General features: G+C 34.7%; 1 protein-coding gene across 1 annotated transcript in view; it reads right to left on the minus strand.

The window, feature by feature from the left end:
* Positions 1-4,031: 4,031 nt before the first annotated feature.
* Positions 4,032-22,756, minus strand: part of LOC126885733 (putative inorganic phosphate cotransporter) — a 63,729-nt gene continuing 45,004 nt past the window's right edge. The window contains exons 7-8 of the mRNA XM_050652508.1: positions 22,119-22,357; positions 4,032-9,440 (exon numbers count right to left, since the gene is read on the minus strand). Coding sequence (XP_050508465.1) covers positions 9,237-9,440; positions 22,119-22,357 — 443 coding nt within the window. The 3' untranslated portion in view covers positions 4,032-9,236. The remainder of the gene's footprint in view (positions 9,441-22,118; positions 22,358-22,756) is intronic.

The following is a 22,756-nucleotide window of genomic DNA, read 5'->3' on the forward strand; positions in this document are numbered from 1 at the left end:
TACGCCATTGCTACAAAAAATAAAATTTATATTAATCTTTACAAGAATTTCTTTGTATTAGCACAGTAGAGAGCGGAATATATGCAACACAACATTACCAAAATATGCGCATATATATATGCATTACTTTTACTCAGAGCTGGATTTAAGGCAGTGGGGGCCCCTGGGCAGAATTGGTGTGGGGGCCCTACCTCCTACCATTAAAAAAATGTTGATCTACTTTTATAAATATATTTTTAAATAATAAAAAATACAAGAGCTGTACCTTGCTACAGTAAAATATTAAAAATAATAGTAAGATGTATGGTTAAAGTCCGGGAACTTTTCGAGATATTTTAATTGAAATTTTCTTGGTTATGTGGGACATATCTAGTTGCATTAAGACATCGTGGCCAATGCTCATTATAGAGAGATGATTCAAATACTCTTGGCCTATCGTAGACCGAAGTCGATTTTTAATTAACTTAAATTTTGAGAATGATCTCTATCCACTGCAGTTAGTTAGTATCAGAACTAAATATAAACAAAGTGTCACCTCAACATTTGGAAAAGCATCATTCATATTTTTTTCTTTTAGCAGTTGGTACATTTGAAGTTCTTTGCTTATATTTGATGAGCTGATTCCCTCTTTAAATGAATTGAAGAATCTTACAAACTGTACCAGATGGGCACACAAGTTTTCATCTAGATGATTGCTATAAATGTTGGCAAGTTTAGTGAGTGAGCTTCAATTTCATTGAGAGTAAAATTTTCCAATTTTCCAAAATGATGTAAAAATCCAAAATTGGAATGAGTAGACAGCCTCTGACATAAAGAGCTAATGAAGTGATCTATTATAGCGATAAAATTTTGAGTTCTAAACTTCTCTGATGTTCTCATATCTTTCGAAATTGTCACGTCTTGACTGTATAATTTATTTAAGTGATCTAAGTGCTGCCACTCCTGAATTAAGGTCAATATTTGGATCTTGAAGAATACGACTTATGCTGTTTGTCCTCCCTAATATCCTCTCTGTTTCCAGTAAACACATTCGATTATAGGTACAAACCATTTGCAATGCTACGAGTATTAAATTGTTGCTCATAGTCTTCCGACATTTTGGATAATGCTCCTTTAATCTGATTATAACCTTTAACTAGTTCTTTTGCGGCATCGCCTCCATGATCATCTAGTAGTATTTGTTCTTTTAGTAACAATAATATTTTTGCCACGGTCTGCGTTGCTGTCGCTTAAAGACGCAGCTTTTAAACATTCTGTTAACAAGCTGTATACCTATAGATATATGTAGAAGACGTGAAAAATACATATTGTTAGTTCTTCTAAGTTGCAGTTGCAGCTTTTGAAACTAAATTTAGAGAGTGGGCGACACAAGGAATCCACAACTCCAAGATATTAAGTTACGTATCCATACGTAGGTGCTCCGTGCTCGGTGTAGAACCTCCACATAGTGGATACGTTGGTGCTCGCCCCACGGCTCACCCTCTTTTATTTGGATATATATATGGATATGTACCTTTTTGTTCTATAATTTTAGCCTGAACACCATTGTATTTTCCACTGATTACTGACGCATTAACGTAGGACGGTCTCCTACAGTTTTTCAAATCGATATCATGTTCTTGGAAAAATGTCATTAGAGAATTAAATATATCTTCTGCTTTATGACCGCGATTTGGCAAAAATATGGTAAACCTTTCAAGAGGACTGAAACCTTCTATGTAACGAAATATCACAGTTAATTGATTGGTATGAACTGAATAATATTTTGACTTATTATTCCTTGAAACTATTTCATTTAATATCTACGTTTTGACCCATCGGATGTACAATTTCCTCACATAATATGGTTGATGAACGATAGTTGACATGTCCGCTTCCAGGATTTGAATATTTATTAATATGGTGCTTCAAAAATTGATCATATTCAGCTAATAACTGGAGTATTCCCAAATAATTTTCATTTTGTAGTGATGAACTCGACAACTCATTTTCGCTGCGAAATGCTAAATCTCGTTCATAAATAAACTTTATAACACTAAAATTAGTCTTTGAGTATTTTCTAATAATTCTTCATTGCTTCTGCCTGTTTTGCTATTTCAGTATCAATAATCAATACAATATGCCCAATTCTTTCGTGTGCTTTAGACATTTCGTGATCCATAAGCCTACTATCTGCATGTTTCCAATCATTTCTCTGTGGCTAAAATGTGTACGAACACTAGATAAGAATTTACAAACGAAGCAATACACTCACCCGGTGGAAGGTGAAAAACATAACCATGAACAATGTATTATATTCACCTATTCTCCTTCATTTTATACTTGAGATACATTGTCGATGTCGAGTTCTTATATCTCCTGTCAATATCTGTTTAAATGAACCTCTTATGTTTTGCTTTGTGGAGGCCCCCGAAATGTTGGGGCCCCGGGCAGCTGCCTAGCCTGCCCCCCCTTAAATCCGGCCCTGCTTTTGCTACAAATATGCAGGTATTTTTTCTAAATTTGTCTAAATATGCAAATGCATATTAAAAATACTCAAAAATAAAACAATATATTAAGTCGTAAGATCTTCAGAAAAGTTGCCTTCAAAAATACGTACAACTTTCCTCAAACAATCGAAGCCCTCATTTTTTTCTAAAACATTTTTTAATTTATTTCTAATTGTAATCCCTGTATTTCCGGGAATTTTTTGACAATGAGCAGAAAAAGTGTTAACAAGATTAACCGAATCACTTAATTGTAAATTCTTTTGTTCTAATGACTTTATTAGATCTGGTAAAAAACTAAAATTAACTTTTATGAACATAAGTTCTTTAGCAATTTGTACGTTACTTAAAGAACAAAGTACGTTACTTAAGCTGAAGAACAAAAACGGAATTGTCTACAATTTGATGGATTTTTGTATTTTGATGCTTCTCTCTATGTCCGTCTTATAGAAGTAAAAGCGAATTTGTCGAATAAAAACACTCTTTCCAGAAAAATTTCTTTTGTGGGACATGATGCTTTTGTTTGTCAGTTCCTCATTTAAAAAATGAAATGTGAAAATAAATGTAACTTACGATTTTGGAACAGGCCTTGCAAAATACTTTGTCTCCACTTAGCTTTAACTCGGGAAAACACTTTATCCAAGCATTTTTTTGAATAGTAGACATATTTAAATTTAATATATACCAATCACTTCAAAAACTACTTTAAACAAATGTTGGCCGGAAACTGACAAAATAATTATTAGACCCTTAAAAGCAGATAGGTACCTACGACTTGCTACGCTAATAAAATAATATTTTTCTGAGAACACCCATAATTGTTAAATTCAGGTAGTAATGGGAAAGTCCAGATGAGCGATAGATAGATAAATAACGAGCTCGTTCATATAGAAGTTATAAAATTCCAACTAAGAGAGGAAAATTTTAAACTTTTATATAATTTATTTTTAAAATATGCAAAATAAATCGTGTTTAGCTTAAATATGCAATGTTGTGTTTGCTGTCTGAAAATATGCAATATATGCATCTATATGCACTTTGCATATATTCCGCTCTCTAAGCATAAGTAATGATTTCAACAATTTTGATCGGTTTAGTATGCATATTTTTGAAAAAAAGAAGATATAATTTAAAAAAATCAGAATTTTTAAAACTATCGTAGTTTTCAGTTTCTTTTGATCCACGTCCAGGGTAAAATCGCAAGTTGGCACCATGTCATCGTGTTCCATGAGATATCCTCTATAACCACTTACCAATTTTCATGCAAATCGATAAGGGTTCAACGAAATCGGAGGTAATAGCTCATATCCATATTCAGTTACTGCACTAATCCTGTTTCCCATTTTTCTTTTCCCCTTTCATCGTTGAAATAATCTTAATAATATCTCGATAATATTTTGATTGTATCATTTTATTTTTTGTTGACTGGTTCACTCTTTGAATTAGATTATTATAATATGTAGTTACCGCGTTCCATTTCTCGGGTGTTGTCTGCTCAAAGTACTTTGTACTTTATTGCTCAAGAAAGTCCTAAAGTTAAACATCTTCTGTTATATTTGAATGATTTTATTAATAAAAATTTTAAATCAATATAAAAAAATAATAAATCCACATTGCATCATTACAAAAAGTTTAAATTACAAGCTAAATAAGGTAAAATTATAAATTAAATATGTTTAAAACAATATGTAGTAAAGAAAAGAGAGACGTTCTTACAAAAAATTATTTATTAATCAATATGGTGGTATGGAGACGATATTTATTGTCGTTTTCTGTGCTACTTCGATTGATAACTTACTTTGTTTTTCGGTAGATGGCCCTAGTTCATCCGTGACGTTTCTTTCTTTGCAATTCGGAAAGGCCCAAAGTGTGGTACGTGGAAGAATCTGAGAGAGGAGGATATGGGACTACTGATGAGGGGGAAACAACCCCCGAAACCGGTGTAGACTCTTCCTGCACTCTCAGATTTGACCATAGTATTATGCAGCTGCTGCATTTTCGTGTTGAAAAGAAATTGAGAATGTTTATACATTTTTAATTATTTATTTTACAACTGACGACCGGTTTCGCTGTCTATACTTTGCACAGCATCTTCAGGTTCCGGTTAAAGTAAAATTAAATGTTTCCGGTATATGGAATGAATATAGTAGTAGTCAATATCATACCTTTTCTGTTCACTTTGCTAAAAGAAGGGTTGGTAGAGGGATAGATTTCACTGTAATAAATTAACAAAATATTGTCAGGATCTTGAGGGGAGTGAGGGTGGAAGAAAAAATTCATTTGTTCAATTTCAATTTTTTCACAATCAGATCACAACTATTGCATACCCGACCAATCTTGTCTAAAAATTGCACACCCAATTTTTACATCTATAAGTTCTTGAACATCCTGAACAACATTTAATAACCCTATATAAATAAAATCTATACAATTAATAAAAATAACATCAAATTATATATAACTAACAATTTTCTTTTTTCTCGGTTTAATGTCGTATTTTCTTACTAGTTCCACCATACCAGGGCCGGATTTAAGGGGGGCAGGGCAGCTGCCCGGGGCCCTCACATTCCGAGGGCCCCACAAAGTTCCAAACTTAAAAAAATCAGCACATTATTCACATAGAATAATTTTTGTCAATCAATTAACTGTAATATGGAAGGTTTCTCTCCTATTAAAAATGTATTTTTGGCAAATTACGGTCATAAAGCAAAAGATATATGTATTTAATTTTTTAATGATATTCTTGCAAGAAGATGATATCGATTTGAAAAAATCCAGGGGACAGTCCTACGACAATGCGTCAGTTATGAGTGGAAGATACAATGGTGTTCAGCTAAAATTTAGATAACATAATATCTTGTCGCCCACTCTCTAAATTTAGTTATTAAAGCTGCAGCTAAGTGTTGTCCTGCTGCTATAGAATTCTTTGATTTCTTGGAAGGACTGTATGAACCCTATGTATTTTTCACTTTCTCTACATATAGATACAACTTGTTAATCGAATGTTGAAAAACGTATTTAAGCGAGAGCAACGCCGGCCGACCGTGGCAGAAATATTATTGTTCCTAAAAAAGGAATTAAAGGCGGCACTTAAATCAATTAAAAAATTTATATTCTTTTAAGGAATATTTCAGAGCCTGAAATGACAACATCAGAGAAATTTAGGACTCAAAATTTTATAGCTGTTATAGATCACTTCATTTCCTCTTCAAGTCATATAGGCTTTCGGCCATTCATTTCGGAAATCCATTCATTCCAATTTTGGATTTTTACATTATTTGGAAAATTTAACTCCCAATGAAATTGAAGCTCACTCACTGAAGTTTACCGACAATTATAGCAATGATTTAGATGAAAAACTAGGTGTCGAACTAGTACGATTTGTAGAATTTTTCAATTCATTTAAAGAGGAAATCGGCTCATCAAATATAAGTAAAGAACTTCAAATGTACCGACAGTTAAAAGAGAAAAATGTGAATGATGCGGTTCCAAACGTTGTAGTGACACTTCGTTTATATTTAGTTATGATGGTAACTAACTGCAGTGGAGAGAGATCATTCTAAAAATTTAAGTTAATTAAAAATCGACTTCGATCTATGTAGGTCAAGAGCGTTTGAACCATCTCTTTATAATGAGCATTGAACACAATGCCCGCAACTAGACATGCCCGACATAATCAAGAAATTTTCAGTTAAAAACTCTCGAACAGTACCCGGACTTTACCCATACCATAGTCATAACAACAATTTGTCTATTGGTAGGAGGTAGGGCCCCACACCAATTCTGCCCAGGGGCCCTCACTGCCTTAAATCCGGCTGTGAACCGTACTCCTCTCAAGAGTTTGCCAATATTTTTAGTACGTTCTTTAAAGGTGAAATATTGCAAAACCTCTATATTTTAAAGAACCACTTGAATTGACATGAAATTTGGCATACACATAGCTAACAAGTCAAAGAAAAAAAGTGATATTGTGCCGATGTGTGCTTTTGCCCTAGGGGTGAGTTTCACCCCCTTTTGGGGGTGATAAATATATGTTCGAAATAAGTCCGGAAATGGATAAAATGACTAATTTCAAGCAACTTTTGTTCCATAAAGTTTTTCACCAAGTTAATAGTTTTCGAGTTATTTGCGAGTGAATATGTTAATTTTTCTACCAAATCACCACGTTTTCAGACGATTTTTCGCAAATAACTCAAAAAGTTAGAATTTGGTCGGAAAAAAATTCTTATTAAAAATATAGCACGTAAAAATGTGAAAAACATGGTGTATATATTAGGTCACTATACCTAGCAGAAGCAGAGTTATAGCATAGCTAATGAAAAATAGGTTCATATTCGTCAAATTCCAAATCGAATATTTTAACGTGCCATAACCAAAAAACGAAGCACTTTTTTGGGGAAAACTCGTTTTAACTTTTTTAAAGTGTTTAAAGAATTCTTATTTTTGTTTTTTAAAAAATTTTTTAGCATCAAAAGTAAACAAGTTACGCTCAAAATAAAGTTGGTCCCTTTTTTGGTAAGAAATCGGAAAAATCACCCCCTAATTAGCATTTCAAATGAACTTAGCATTTCAAAATGAAAAAAGCATTTTTTTCAAAATTAAAATTTTTAAAAATTTTATTTTCATACCAAATTTTTTCAAGATAAGCACTTTGAATCGATTATACTTACAGATCATATAAACACAACATAAGTTAAGTAACTTGTGAAGCGGTAACGATTAATTTTATTTAAGTTGCTAATTGGGGGGTGATCTTCCTGATTCTTTTTTGCCAAAACAAAAGGGACCAACTTTATTTTGATCGCAACTTGCTTACATTTGATGCTAATTCTTTTTTTAAACAGAAATAAATCTTTTTTTAAACACTTTAAAAAAGTTGTAATGTGTTTTCCCCAAGAATGCTTCATTATTTGGATATTTCACATTGAATTATTCTATTTGGAATTTTTCGAATATGAACCCATTTTTCATTAGCTATAACTCTGCTTTTGCTATGTATAGAGACCTAATATATACACCGTTTTTGTCACTTTTTTATAGGCTATAGTTTTGATAAGAATATTTTTTTCGACAAAATGCTTACGTTTTGAGTTATTTGCGAAGAACCGTCAAAAACGTGGTTATTTTGATGAAAAATGAACATATTCACTTGCAAATAACTCAAAAAGTATTGATTTGGTGAAAAAACTCTATAGAACAGAAGTTGCTTAAAATTAGTCAGTTTATCCATTTCGGGACTTGCCTTGGACATATATTTTTTCACCCCCGAGATTGGGTGAAACTCACCCCCAGGGCAAAAGCACACATCTCCACCATATCACTTTTTTTCTTTGACATGTTAGCTATGCGTATGCCAAATTTCATGTCAATCCAAGCGGTTCTTTAAAATTCACAGCCAAAACCTTGAAAGAATGTACTATTTGTTAATTTATTACAGTCAAATCCATCCCTCTACCAACTCTCCTTTTAGCAAAGTGCAGAAAAAAAGTATGATATTGACTACTACTGTATTCATTCCTTATACCGGAAATATTTAATTTTACTTTAACCGGGACCTGAAGATGCTGTGCAAAGTATAGGCAGCGAAACCGGTCGTCAGTTGTAAAATAAATTGTTTGTAAGAACGCCTGTCTTTTCTTTACTACAATAGTATGGACTCACACATGCAACCCATTCATTATTTAAAACAATTTCTTCATAAAACATTTTTGAATTATATAGTAGAGGATCAGATATAAGGTCGATTTGCACCGATCTGTTTAATGGGTAAAAATTATTGGATATGTAATTTAGCATGTTAGCAATTACAAAAAACAAGGGCTGCCCGATCTAATCTTGTTCTAACTATAATTAATTATTAATTAAAAAATGTCGTTTTTTTATTAATTAAAAAAAATTTGACCCGGGCAGATATTATTTCAAATTTTTTGGATCATTCTAAACAAAAAAGATCTTTTGTAATTTTTCTCTGAAGTTGATCGTTTTCGAGTTATAAACAATTTAAAACTGAAAAAAGAACGAATGATGACAGTTTTTAAGGCTCAAAAACACAAGTAAAAAATATCATACATTAATCATCAAGTACCTATATAAATTCAAGTTCAAACCTTTTTCTATCAGGTTTTGATAAGAATTTTAGCCATTTTTATTCTAAAACATATTTTTTAATTGTTAATGAGGAAGGATTCTTATGGCGAGACGGGCATTAACATATAAAAACAATGTTTCAGAATGGAATAAGTCCAAAAGACTTATCAAGAACTGATATAATAAGGTTTGAACTTGAATTTAGAAACTTCGTAATTTCAAAAATATTATTTTATACTTATGTTTTTGAGCCTTGAAAATTGTCATCTTTCGTTCTTTTTTCAGTTTTAAATTGTTTATAACTTGAAAACGATCAACTTTAGAGAAAACTTACAAAAGACCTTTTTTGTTTAGAATGACCTAAAAAATCTGAAATAATATCCGCCAGGGTCGAAAATTATTTTTTAAATGTATAAAAAATGTCATTTTTTAATTATTAAGTAATTAATTATAGTTAGAACAAGATTAGATCGGGCAACCCTAGTTTTTTGTAATTGTTAACATGCTAAATTACATATCCAATAATTTTTATCCATTAAACAGATCGGTGCAAATTAACCTTACATTGTCGTATCTTAGACTAATAGCACAAGCGATAATCTTGAACTTATGTAAAAAACAAAAATTTGGAAATACTTTTAAAATATGAATCCATCTATATGTTTACAATTTTTCTGTTTTTTCTGTTGACTTAATATCAATTGCCACATCGGAACTGGTATTTGAATATTTCTTCATCATCTCATATTTTTCAGGATCATTCCATGGTTGTATTTCAGCAGTACCCCATATACAATAGATAATTGTTGTAATGGTATAACAGCCAAACGTCATCCAAAATACAATTCTCCATTCCAATAATGTATGCTAAAACAATACTATATTAAGCAACGAGCATTTAATGGTGGTCATTATGATGAACATATAAACACCAGCAAAACCAAGTTAATGATCATCAGCAAGCAAAACATAACTGGAGCAAATCTGTGTGTAAACCAAATGAGAATTGAACGTGTCTCACAATACAACTATTTGGGAACTATAATCAGGCCCGGCCCTAGGGATTTTGCCGCCCTGGGCAAGATAGGCGACCGCATCCCACCCCCGCTTTGGTAGACCCATGACTCCCCCCCGCTTTGGTAGACCCATGACTCACCACCTTCCTTCAGCGACCGCCAACTTAAATCACGATTGTACTTTTATTGACTTTGTGCTAAATTATTTAGTACGCCATTTTCCACTGTATTTGAATGATACACGCTTAAAAATACATATATTTGCAATATTTTCATGAAATTTTACTATATTACTATTATTATATTAAAACATGCTTTAATATCCAAAAACTCACTATGCATATCCATAATTACACACTTACTTTTCTAAGTAAGTACTACTCTTTTTATCTTGGCACGAGAAAGACTTTTAAGTCTTTAATAATTCTCAAAGATCCAGGGATTCCGCGGATTTGTGTTCAATAGAGATTGTCGCTAGTGAACTCAAACGTTCCTGGGGACATAGTTGATCTTAAGTAATTTTTTATTAATTTTAGCTTTGAAAAGCTTCCCTCTCTAGAGGCCACTGTCACTGGTAGGGTTACAAAACTCTTCGAAGCAACACTAACGTTGGGTGCGAAATAAAAATCATACTCTCTAATCATTTTCAGTGTCTCTAGAGGTGTACTCTTGAGCTTCACAATCGTGGAAAATACTTTGAGTGTATATTTTAGATCAGCATAATTTAAATCTTTTGACTCATCAAAAGTTAAAGCATCACTTAAAACATTTATCTGATAAATCACTAGCAGTCATATGCTTAATTTGGTTTATGTCGTACAAAAACTCAAAAATTTCTCCATGGCTATTAATTTGCTGAAATCTGTCACAAATAGAAGTCAACATATATATCGTGTCTCTAGATCATGGTCCATTCTTTCATTATCAGCTTCATAGCAGAATTGTCTTTTCACTTTACTCTTTCTTGATGTTAGTGTGCCTCTGATTTTCGGGTTTTCAATTTCTAACTTTGATGGAACTCTTTTGCGTCTGTCAAATAGTCCTAGAATTTTAAATCACTTCTGAGAAACTTAAAATGGATTTTGGTTTTTCTAATAAACTGACAGCTTGATACACTCAAATTAATATCAATACTCTGCAGTGATTTGCTGACTACGTTGATGTGAAGTAAAATGTCATGCCATACCTATTACCACAGAGCAATGAAAAGTAAAATCATGTGTTTTATTTTTAAAACAGCTTGCCTCATGAGCAACCATTTTATCGTTGGTTTTATTGACAGTGATTTCTACAACAGCATAGATTTCTTCCAGGTAGATTTCTTAAATTTGGTATCTGATCGGAGTAATTGAATCAATTCTCATCTAGTTCCCATCTACATAGTTTCGGACAAAGGTTTCAATGTTATGCTAGAAAGATTATTTTTAGTATAGCCCAACGATGAATAGATGGTGAAAAAAAGTTGTAAATTTTTGTGACTAAGGAAAAGAAAGAAACTGCAATCTGTGAGACACCAGCATCGTTCGCGACTTAGTTGAGTGAATGGCTAGAACATGGGTCAAAAACTTCTTCCCTTTCATGTTTGCCCCATTATCATACCCTTGTCCTCTCATATCGTCCAAAGGTATTCTCAGTTTCAGTTCATTCAGTTTTTGCAAAATAACTTATGTCAGCTTAGCAATAAGCTTCAGTCAGATTTTTCAAATTATTATATCCATTTTCAGTAAATTTAATTTTAAATGAATTCAGTGAATTTAATTTAGTTCTGGTCCCATTATTATTATGCGAAGAAGAAGGCAGTGTTGTCGATTTCCCGTCGAATAAACCTTCCATTTGTTATTGCTTCGCTTAATTTTTTATAATATTAAAAACATAATTTATTATTTCTTCAATTTCAAAAATTGGCTGTCCTCTTAAAATTGCCGCCCCTAAATTCGCCGCCCTGGGCGGCCGCCCAGTTCGCCCACCCCTGGGGCCGGGCCGGACTATAATCAATGAGTCGTGGGACAATACTCAAGAGATTAAATGTCGCATCGGAAAGGCAAAAAATTAAAATCTTTACTATGAGCTCTGTGTTCAAGAGCCATGACATCACTCTAAAAACAAGAATAAGGCTCTTTAAATGTTACGTGTACTCAGTGCTTCTATACGGAGTAGAAAGGTGGACATTGAAGGCAGAAACTCTATCGAAACTTCAAGTTTTTGAGCTATGGTTGTACAGAAGGATCCTGAAGGTACCATGGACAGAAAAAGTCACCAATGAAGAAGTACTACGGAGAATGAACACAACCGCAGATTTAGTCAACATCCTGAAGGGCCATAAGCTGCAGTCCTTGGGACATATAATGAGGAATCAAGACAGATACGTGCATTTTACAAGGTAAAATTTAAGGAAAAGTGCCCCAAGACAAAGAAGAATATTCTGGTTTGCTAACCTAAGAGCATGGTATAGAAAGACCTCAACACAACTATTCCGTATAGCAACCAACAAAGTCATCATAGCCAGAATGATTGCCAACGTTTGGAACAGACAGGCACCCTAAGAAGAAGAATTATGATGCGAATATGGGTGGTAGGACATGAGCCGGGTAGTGGCGAATGTTATAAATATAGAATAGGAGCTTCCTAATGGCAATTATGAAGCTCGTAATGCGAGTGGTATATATGATTTTTTCTACGTAAAAACCGGAACCAAATATTCGACCTCGACTTTTCAATACGCGATAATTGATATATCACATGTATTATTTCTGCGACACTGATGTTTTATTGGACCCCGCCTGAAAATACAGACCACTTTCGTGACATCATTGACCACAATCTGCAACAAATCAACGACGAAACACAGGTCGAAGTTCTAAACGAAAGTATCGTAAATGCGATTAAAGAAGCGGAGAAGTTGTGTTATCCTAAAAGAAAGAAAAAACATGAAAAAATAAGTCTGAACACTAAAAATCTTATAGAAGAAAGAAAAAGGCTGAAGGACAGGTATAGCACAAACTACGCAGAACTTACTCATACTCAACTCAGTAAAACAATAAATAAAGAGATCCGAAAAGACATAAGGCAACATAACATGAGAGAGGTTACAAGGGTGGTAGAGGAAAATAGAAGTCTGAAAGTTCTAAGACACAACATGTCCACAGGAAAAAAGAACATACAAAAGTTAAGAAATAAACTAGACGACATTGTGACTGATAAGAAAGAAATAGTGAGAACAGTGGAAGACTTCTACAGACAACTTTATGAAACAAGTGAATCCGATGAAAGACGTCCTTTACCAAAAATAGAGAATCAAGGCTCAGAGTTAATGCCGAATATAACTATTGGCGAAATTAAAAATGCACTTCAAAAGATGAAAAACAATAAATCCCCAGGTGAAGACAAAATAATGACTGAAAGCATAAAACTAGGAGGAAATAAACTTTTACTAGCAATTGCTAAATTATTCAATAAATGTCAGTGCGAAGCGATAACACCGACGCAGTGGAACAACGCAGAAATCGTCTTACTCCATCAGAAGGGAGATATCAGCGACCTTAGAAACTACCGACCCATGAGCTTGCTGTCACAAGTATATAAGCTATTCATAAGAGTTATTACCAACAGACTAGGAAGTAAGTTGGATTTCTATCAGCCCAAGCAGGTTTTAGAGCAGGATATGGCACAAATGATCATTTACAAGTAATTAAGAACTTAATAGAAAAGAGTGTTGAATATAATAAGCCATTAGTCCTGATATTTGTTGACTACAAAAAAGCTTTTGACACCATAAGTCATCAAAAAATGTTAAAAATCTTAACAGAGTGTCGTATAGGTCATCACTATATAAACATGATTAAATAAATCTATCAAAATGCGACAGTAAGCGTGAAACTGTCAGATAAAAAGATCAACGCATTTAAAATAAAACGCGGAGTGCGACAGGGAGACACAATTTCGCCAAAATTGTTTACAGTATTAGAGCATGTGTTTAAGAACGCAAATCTGAGTGAAAAGGAATTAATATCAACGGAGAAATAAATAGTCATTTTAGATTCGCTGACGATATTGTTCTTTTTGCTGACAGCATCAATGATGCAGTATTGCAACTGGAGAAACTATACCTAGCCTCCTTACAAGTTGGATTAAAAATCAAACATACAAAAACGCAAATCATGACAAATCTTTTGTTAAGCGAAAAGATTTCAGTAAATGGCATGCCTATTGAAGAAACCACCTCTTATAAGTACTTAGGGCATGAGATACGCATAGGAAGAGATAATCAAACGTGCGAACTAAGCCGCCGCATAGGACTCACTTGGGTGGCATTCGGCAAGCTGAGCTATGTCCTTAAGTCAGAACTGCCTATGTGTCTCAAAATAAAAGTCTTTGATCAGTGTGTGTTGTCAGTACTTACCTATGGTGCAGAAACTTTAACAATAACCAAGAAAGTAAGAAATAAAATTTGTGTTACCCAAAGAGCCATGGAACGCCCAATGCTAGGCATTTCTCGTCGGGATCGAATTACGAACACGGAGATAAGACGGAGAACAGGAGTAACGGATGCATAGAAAGAATGATGACCCTAAAGTGGAACTGGGCTGGACACATAGCTAGAATGTCGGATAACAGATGGACACAGCGAATAATACACTGGAGACCAAGACAAGAAGCATATCGAAGTAGAGGTCGTCCGCCAACCAGATGGTCTGATGACATAAAACAGATCGACAAAAACTGGATGCAAACACCACAAAACAGAAATGCATGGAAAATACTGAGGGAGACCTATATCCAGCAGAGGATAGATCCGGGTTGAACGATGATGATGATGATGATGATGAATGTTTTACTGATTACAATTTTTTAACCGGAAGTGATATAAACACCGGAAGTGTAGGTGTATTTATTCTCGTCTTGCTAAGGCGCGTCGAGTAATATATCGCTTGTCCTATTTCGGTGACTATAAAGCAGTGCAACTCTGGAACCAAACGTCCGAGGTTAAGCTACTCACCTTTAATACCAACCGTGAATGATAAACTCTCATTCGGCGCTTCATTTGTCATTAGGTATGTCAATTTTAACAACGTAGGCGTTATATTTGGGACAGAGAGAGGACAGTGGACAGAGACTAATATTTACATGTGAATAAGCTGTTTATAGAAGATTCCTATTGACTGATAACAGTAGTAATTTACCCTGAGTAATGACAAGCATGAATCCGGAAGTATATATGTATTTTTGTTTTTATGTTTTTTGGGGTTCATAGGGGGTAGTGAAGCGCAACATAAGATGCTGTTTCTAGTTAGCATTCTCTATCCTCTCCTACTCAATCCCTATCCTCACCTCCACGAAGTGCAGCTTGGGCTATACGGGGGAACCCTGGAAAACCTGAGCAACCTTGCTGGAGATTGGGTAACCAACCCCAATAGAAGGCAAGGTCAGGGCCGACGAGGAAGGGAGAAATGGTCCTCCGAAGAGGGGGTTGGTGAGCAAGGTTAGCAGCCTACCTACTGTAAAAACAATCAACGCTCATAGAACCGAACAGAAGCCTCAGAATTGGACGGATACACAGATGACGACCCACGCAAAGAAAAGGACAAAGAGACCAAATAAACTACGAATTGGCACTTGGAACATCGCATCGTGGAACAAAAGGGAACAGGAAGTTGTGCAGGAATTGGAGCTCCATAACAGTGATATATGTGCCCTGAATGAAACAAAAAAGAAAGGGAAAGGAAATGTCAATAAGAACAAATTTATGTTCCTGTACAGCGGAGTAGATAAAAATAAAAGAACACAGACAGGAGTAGGCCTTTTAATGCACAATAAATATAGCAGCAGCATTCAAGTAATAAAATACATCAACGAACACATGATGCTGGTTTGCCTTATACTTCACCACACGACACTTAATATTATCCCTGTATATGCCCCAGATAACAACAAAAACAAGGAAAAAAAGATGCTTTTTATGAACAGCTCCAAGATCTACTGGACACCACAATAGCCGGCAGTAAAACAATAATTCTCGGCGAGTTAAACGCCAGAGCCGGCAACAAACCTGTGGCTGGAGTTACACAAAGATTTAACGAAGAAACGCTCAACGACAACGGAGAAAGACTCTAGAACTTTGTTTATTGAATAACCTCCGAATTAACAACACATAGTTTGACCATCCAATACAGCATAAGATCACCTGGCCAGATACAAGAGGACGTAACTCTATGATTGACTACATTATAACAAACAGACAAATACACTCCAGGGATATAATAGATGTGCGCACTCTATCGTCCGCCAATGTAGGATCCGACCATGGTCTGGTACTAGGGAAAATAAATATAGAAATCAACGCACAACGCAAGCGAATTACAAAAGTCGAAGAAAAGTTAAACATAGAAAGCTTAGAAGACGAAGGGACACAAAACTTGTATAGAAACAGACTAACAGAAAAGCTAAACAGCCATAACCTAGAGACTAAAAAGGATATAGAAGAAACCTGGAAAACTATTAGAAAAAGTATCCTACAAGCAGCAGAAGAAGCTTTAGGTAAAAGAAAAGTCAACAGAAATAAACGGAAATACAAAACTCCATGGTACGACGAAAGGGTGAAAGCACTAGCAAATCAAAAGAAACAAGCTTTCCTAACATACAAAAGAGTGAAGACACCTGAGGCACGAGACGACTACGTGACAATCAGGAATAGAGTAAACCAAGAAATAGATAACATCAAAAAAGAACACTGGGAGAAATTTACCAAAGATATGGAATACGACCTCTATGGATCCCAGAAAAAGGTGTGGAAGATGATAAGGAGACAAAAAGCAGAAATGAATGAATTTGTACAGATAGATAACATTACGGAGACACAATGGACTGAACATTTCACGAAATTATATGGAGAAGGAGAAGAAGAGAACAGAAAAATAAACATTAATGAAACCCACGATAGAGTACTAATATCAGAAGAAGAGCTACAAGAACGAATAAAAACATTAAAAAATAGAAAAGCACCTGGTCCTGATAAGATAAATAATGAACTGCTAAAATATGGAGGAGGAACACTACTCAAATGGCTCCTAAAATTATTTGTCGATATAATAAATATCGGTCTCCTGCTACCGATACTCAAAAAGGGAGACTCGAAAAATCCTGAAAATTATAGAGGAATTAGTCTGATGAACAGAACATTAAAATTGTTGACGGCAGTCATAAAAGATAAAATCGAGGAAAAAGCGAACATGGCAGATGAACAACAAGGCTTCCGGAAGAACCGCAGCACAATAGATGCAATTTTTATTATCAGGCAAATAGTAGAAAAGTCTATTGAATGTGGAAACCAGCATACATGTGCTTTGTAGATTTAAAAAGTGCTTTTGACAGGGTGAGGCGAAATGATATCTTAAATTTATTACAAGCTGAACAAATAGACCACTAGATAATAAGGCTAATTAATGAAATTAACAAGAACAACAAGACCAGAGTTATAATGTCAATGGTAGAAACAGAACGCATAGAACTAAAAGGAGGAATCCGCCAAGGAGACTCGCTCAGCCCATTGTTATTCAATATGGTGATGAATCAAATAATTCACGAAGTAAGAAAACGACATGGATACCACATGGGAGCGCATAAAATCACGATACTATGCTATACCGATGATGCAGTACTAATTGCTGATAACGAGGATGATCTACAAAGGCAGCTCTACACAGCAAATAAACTTAATATGAGAATATCAGTGGAAAAAACTAAATGTATAGGTAGTGATAAGTAAAGAGCCGCGTAGATGCAAGTTAGAAATAGACGGTAAAATTGTAGAACAAGTAATGAAATTCAATTACCTAGGAGTAGAGATCACTAGTGACAGGGATATAAGAACAGAGATCACAACACCAGCAACAAAAGCGGCAAGAGTAAGTGGTTGCCTCCCAGAAACCATAGGGAGAAACAAATATCTGACCACGGAAAGCAAAATAAAAGTATACAAGACAACAGTAAGACCTATCCTAACATATGCAGCGGAGACAAGGACCAATACAAGAAAGACGAAACAACAAATCAACAATATCGAAATGAAAGTACTAAGATCAATAGCGGGCATATCATTAAAGAGACAGACAAAGCAACAGAAGTATACGAGAACGATGCAAAATTCAAAATATTAACAGGTGGATAAAAACAAGAAATAAAAACTGGAACGGACATGTAAACCGAATGGAACCAGATAGATTAGCAAACATCTGTAAAAACAACAAGCCGTATAGCAGAAGACCCGTTGGAAGGCCGCCGAAAAGGTGGAAAGACAATGTACAGTCAACAACAACTGAAACAGAATAAGAGGCAGACAAACAGGAGTAATCCTAGTCGCGCGAAGAAGAAGAAGAAGGAGAAGAAGAAGAAGAAGTTTTTATGTTGTTAGTGCGTGGAATAATATATAGTTTGTACTATTTCGGCGACTTTAAAACAGTACTTCTGATTGTAACTCTAAAACTGGAAGTATGAGGTCAAATTTCTCATCTCTAATACCATATTTGGGGTTTAAGCTCTCATTTGTCACCTAATTTGTCATTATATCTCTTTTCATAATGAAGGAGTTATATTCGCGGACGGACAGACATGCATGAAACCGGAAGTATATATTTGTTCTCGTCTTGCTAGGCCGCGTCGAGTAATATATCGCTTGTACTAATTCGGTGACTATAAAGCAGTACTTCCGGTTGCAACCCTGAAACAAGTTTTTCTTAGCTCAAATATTTCTTATCTTTAATACCATGATTGGGATATAAGCTTTCATTCGATGACTTGTCATTCTATGTGGTATGATGGAGTAGTTGTGTTTACAAAGTCTCTTGGACAGACGGACATGGATAATTTAAAGGTTTCACATTATTTTCGAAATGAGCGAAAAAAATATATTAAAGTAGGAGAGTAGAAATACACTAAACAGCAAAATTAACGCACAACCTTAAAAATGGGATATTATTGATATCTTGATTTTCTAAACCTGTTGTCCGAATTTAGTGATTTTTTTAGTATGTTATAGCCTTATTCTTTAAGAATATCGATGTAGTAATATTGTTGCTGGACAGGTGAATGTCATTGTATATCAGGTGTAACAATCATAAAGTTCGGAACACCCTGTGGAATATTCTAGCATTTAAAAAATATTTAAATTAAATCTAACTTGTAGCCTTACGCTTTCTTAACATTCTGTTTTTTGACTCATTCTTTTATGTTGGATAATAAAAAAGTTAGGTACGTTAACAACCAGTCACGTTTTTTCTTAATAAATCCTCATTTTCTGCTTAGTTTAATAAACGAGCCTAAAAGAGGCTATGAGAAATTAACAATTTGATAGATGCCAAATTGCTAACAGTTAAAAAGATCTGGCTTGTTGTGAAAATTAGTTGATTTATTATTTAAAATTTCAATTAGGTCCGTAATTTTTTTTTCTTGTTTGGTGACAATGGAACGTACTACATGTAATTTGACCCGTGATGAGTGGGTTCAAGTAGTGACCTTACACAGCGAATGACTTAGCAACCATGCTATGGATAGGATGTTTTTTGCATTATAAAAATACATATTATCTCTTTTGCTTGAACCCATTCACCAAGGGTCAAATTTCTTTGTGTAGCATTTCTTTGTGTAGCACATTCCATAGGAAAAAATTACGGATTTAATAATTGAAACTTTAAATAATAAATCTACTAATTTTCACAACAAACCAGACACTTTTTAACTGTTAACAATTTGAAATCTATCAAATTGTTAATTTTCCATAGCCACCTTTAGGCTTGTTTATTAAACTAAGCAGAAAATTTAGATTTATTGATGAAAATCAACGCTAGTTGTTACCGTACCAAGGCTAGTTGTTAACGTACCTAACTTTTATATCATCCAACATAAGAGAATGAATCAAAAAACAAAATTTGAAGAAAGCCTAAGGCTACGATCATGTTTTAATTTTAATATTTTATACAAGCTAGAATATTCCACAGGGTGTTCCGAAATTTGAGAAAAAAGCACAGTATGATTTTTACACCTGGTATACAATGAAATTTACCTGTGTAGCAATACTATTACTACAACTATATTCTTAAAGAGTAAGGCTATAACATACTAAAAAAATCACTCGAATCGGACAAGAGGTTTAGGAAATTCGAGACATCAAATATGTCCTATTTTTAAGGTAGTGCGTTAATTTTTCTTCTTCTTCTTGTAGTGCCTATCCGTTTCGGATGTTGGCGACTATCATGGCAATCTGCACTTTGCACACTGCTGCTCTGAAAAGATTTGTAGTGGTTGTGTTGAACCACGTTCGTAGATTTTTCAGCCAGGAAATCCTTCGCCTTCCTGGTCCTCGCTTTCCCTCTACTTTTCCCTGCAAGCCAGTTGCAGCAGTCCATATCTCTCACTGTTCCTCATGATGTGACCGAGGTATTCGATTTTGGCTGTTTTTATTTTGATTAACAGCTCTTTTTCTCTTTTCATTCTCAGCAAAACACCCTCATTAGTAATGTGGTCGGTATAAGATATCTTCAGGATTCGACGATAAAGCCACATCTCAAAAGCCTCAATTTTCTTGCAGGTGGCGTCTGTGAGAGTCCACGACTCAACTCCGTACAACAGTATAGGAAATATATAACATCGTAGTAATCTGACTTTTATGGGTATCGACAAATCATGACATTTGAACAACTTTGCCATTTTTTGAAATGCAGATCTTGCTTTCTCTATCCTACATTTGATTTCTATAGAATGGTCCCAATTTTCATTGACGTTCGTACCAAGGTAGGTGTATGTTTTTACTCTTTCTATTTGTTGACCATTCACACTAATTCGTCCAAATTGCTGTTCATTCTTAGAGATCATCATACATTTGGTTTTCTTAGTGTTTAGTGAAAGTCCGTATCTCTGACTGACTTCTGCGATTCTGCTCATTAACTCCTGTAGGGCTTCAGAACTGTCAGCGAATACCACAGTGTCGTCTGCGTATCTTATGTTATTGATACATTCTCCGTTAATTCTAATTCCGGCTTCAACATCATCCAATGCTTCTTGCATTGGGGAAAGATGAGGAAAGATTTCCTCAGAGTAGATGTTAAACAGCAGTGGGGATAGTATACATCCCTGACGGACCCCACGTTTGATTTTGATATCCTCGGATTCTCCTGCCTCGTTCGGATAGATGATGTTTGATTCCAGTACAGATTGCTGATAATCCTTAAATCACAGGTGTTTATTCCAATATTGGTTAATATCTCCATCAGCTTGTCGTGCTTTACTGTATCGAACGCTTTATGGTAATCAATGAAACATGCATAAATATCGCAATTCACGTCTCTACATCGTTGAAATAGCACTTGTATACTAAATAGAGCCTCTCTTGTACCCACTGCATTTCGAAAACCAAACTGTGTTCGGCTGATTTTTTCTTCGCACAGTCTATATATCCTTTGATGTATAATTTTTAGAAATAGCTTTAAAATATGGCTCATTAAGCTGATGGTTCGGAAATCACTGCAGGATACGGACTTTGTTTTCTTTGGTAAAGCAACAAACTTCGACTTCAACCATGCTTTTGGTATTACTCCGCTTAAATATATGTCGTTAAATATTTTGGTTAGGCGTTGAGTACCGTCGGTGTCAAATAGTTTTATGAGTTCAGCATATGCATTGTCAGGTCCAGGAGCTTTGCCATCTTTTAGTTGTGATATTGCTCTTTCCACTTCACCTGATGTGATTGGTAAGTGGTCATCACATATGTAGGATGAAGGTTGTTCGGATCTAGTATCATCAAAAAGTTCCTGTATGTATTTTGTCCATATGCAGATTTCTTGATTTCTGTCTGTGATGATATTCCCCTGTGGGTCTCGCAATTTGCTAGCTGTGTTGGATTTCTGAAGACCAGCTGCTTGTTTCACCTTTTTATGCATGTTAAACGTATCATGTTTTTGCTCTAACGACTCTATCTCTTCACACTGTGATTTTAACCAATTTTCTTTGGCCTTTCTTATTTCAGTTCTTATTTGTCTCTGAATCGTGTTGTACATTATTTTGTTGTTTTTTGATTTTCTTCTTTCTTCCATAAGTTGTAGTATATTGTCGTTCATCCAACTTTTTCTCATCTCTTTCTTTTCTATTAGATGTTCTTCTCTGATGTTGTTAAAGGTTTCACATATATTTTGGAGTGATTCTTCGGCATTATATGTTTGCTCCATATTAATTAGCTTCTCTGAAAGAATCTGTGCGACTGTCTCTTTTGTTTTCTTATCTTTTAGTATTCTCATACCGCACTTTTTGTTGCTGTTCTTTTTTGCAACCTTCTTGAATCTAAACCTAAATTTACCAACAACAGGAACATGATCTGATGATACGTCAGCACCGGGGTAACCCTTAATTTTTCTGCTCAGTGTATATTGTTATTTATGGCGCAAGTCATTTTCAGCATAAATACTTTTCAGCAAATTTTTAAGGAAAAAAAATTTCATGGTTATTTAAATGTTTGAATAATCAAAAAAGAAATAAGTACACTTACATTTTCTGTGAGAGCCCCTGCTAAAAACGGTGCTATTCCTCCTGCTATAGCTCCCATGCCGTTGACAACTGCCATAACAATTCCTGCATAGTTTGGCGCAAGATCTAAGGCGTTTACTTTAAAACCACAATAAAAGGGTGCTTTGAAAGCCATGGCTAACGTAAACATGGTAACAGTTAGATTTTTGTCACATCCAGAGTAGGAGGCAGCCATTGAAAATACTGATGGCCCCATAGAAGCTAAAATATATGCATTCTTATTTAAATCTGGTCATGCAGAAAATACTTTCCGTTACCAAATTAGTTTCAATCGTATCGAATTTTAATTCTAGTTGCTAGAAACAAAGAAAACGCCTAACAAAGATACTATAAAAAATTGCTAACCAAAAACCGGCCCCAATTTAAAGAAACAGAAAATCTAAAGCAAGCTTAGATCATGTTTACACGGTCGAAGAACTAATAAAAAAAACATGACCAAAACTAGATCCGTCTATCTGGCTTTGGTAGATCTTAATAAGGCCTACGACTCAATACCTAGAACCGCTATTTGAAGCAATGGAAGGCATATAATTCCATGAATATTTACACGAATATTGGCAAGAATGACAAAGTAGCTGTCACAACGGGCAATAGGATATG

Source organism: Diabrotica virgifera, chromosome 5, assembly GCF_917563875.1.
Source record: "Diabrotica virgifera virgifera chromosome 5, PGI_DIABVI_V3a".
Lineage (NCBI taxonomy): Eukaryota > Metazoa > Arthropoda > Insecta > Coleoptera > Chrysomelidae > Diabrotica > Diabrotica virgifera.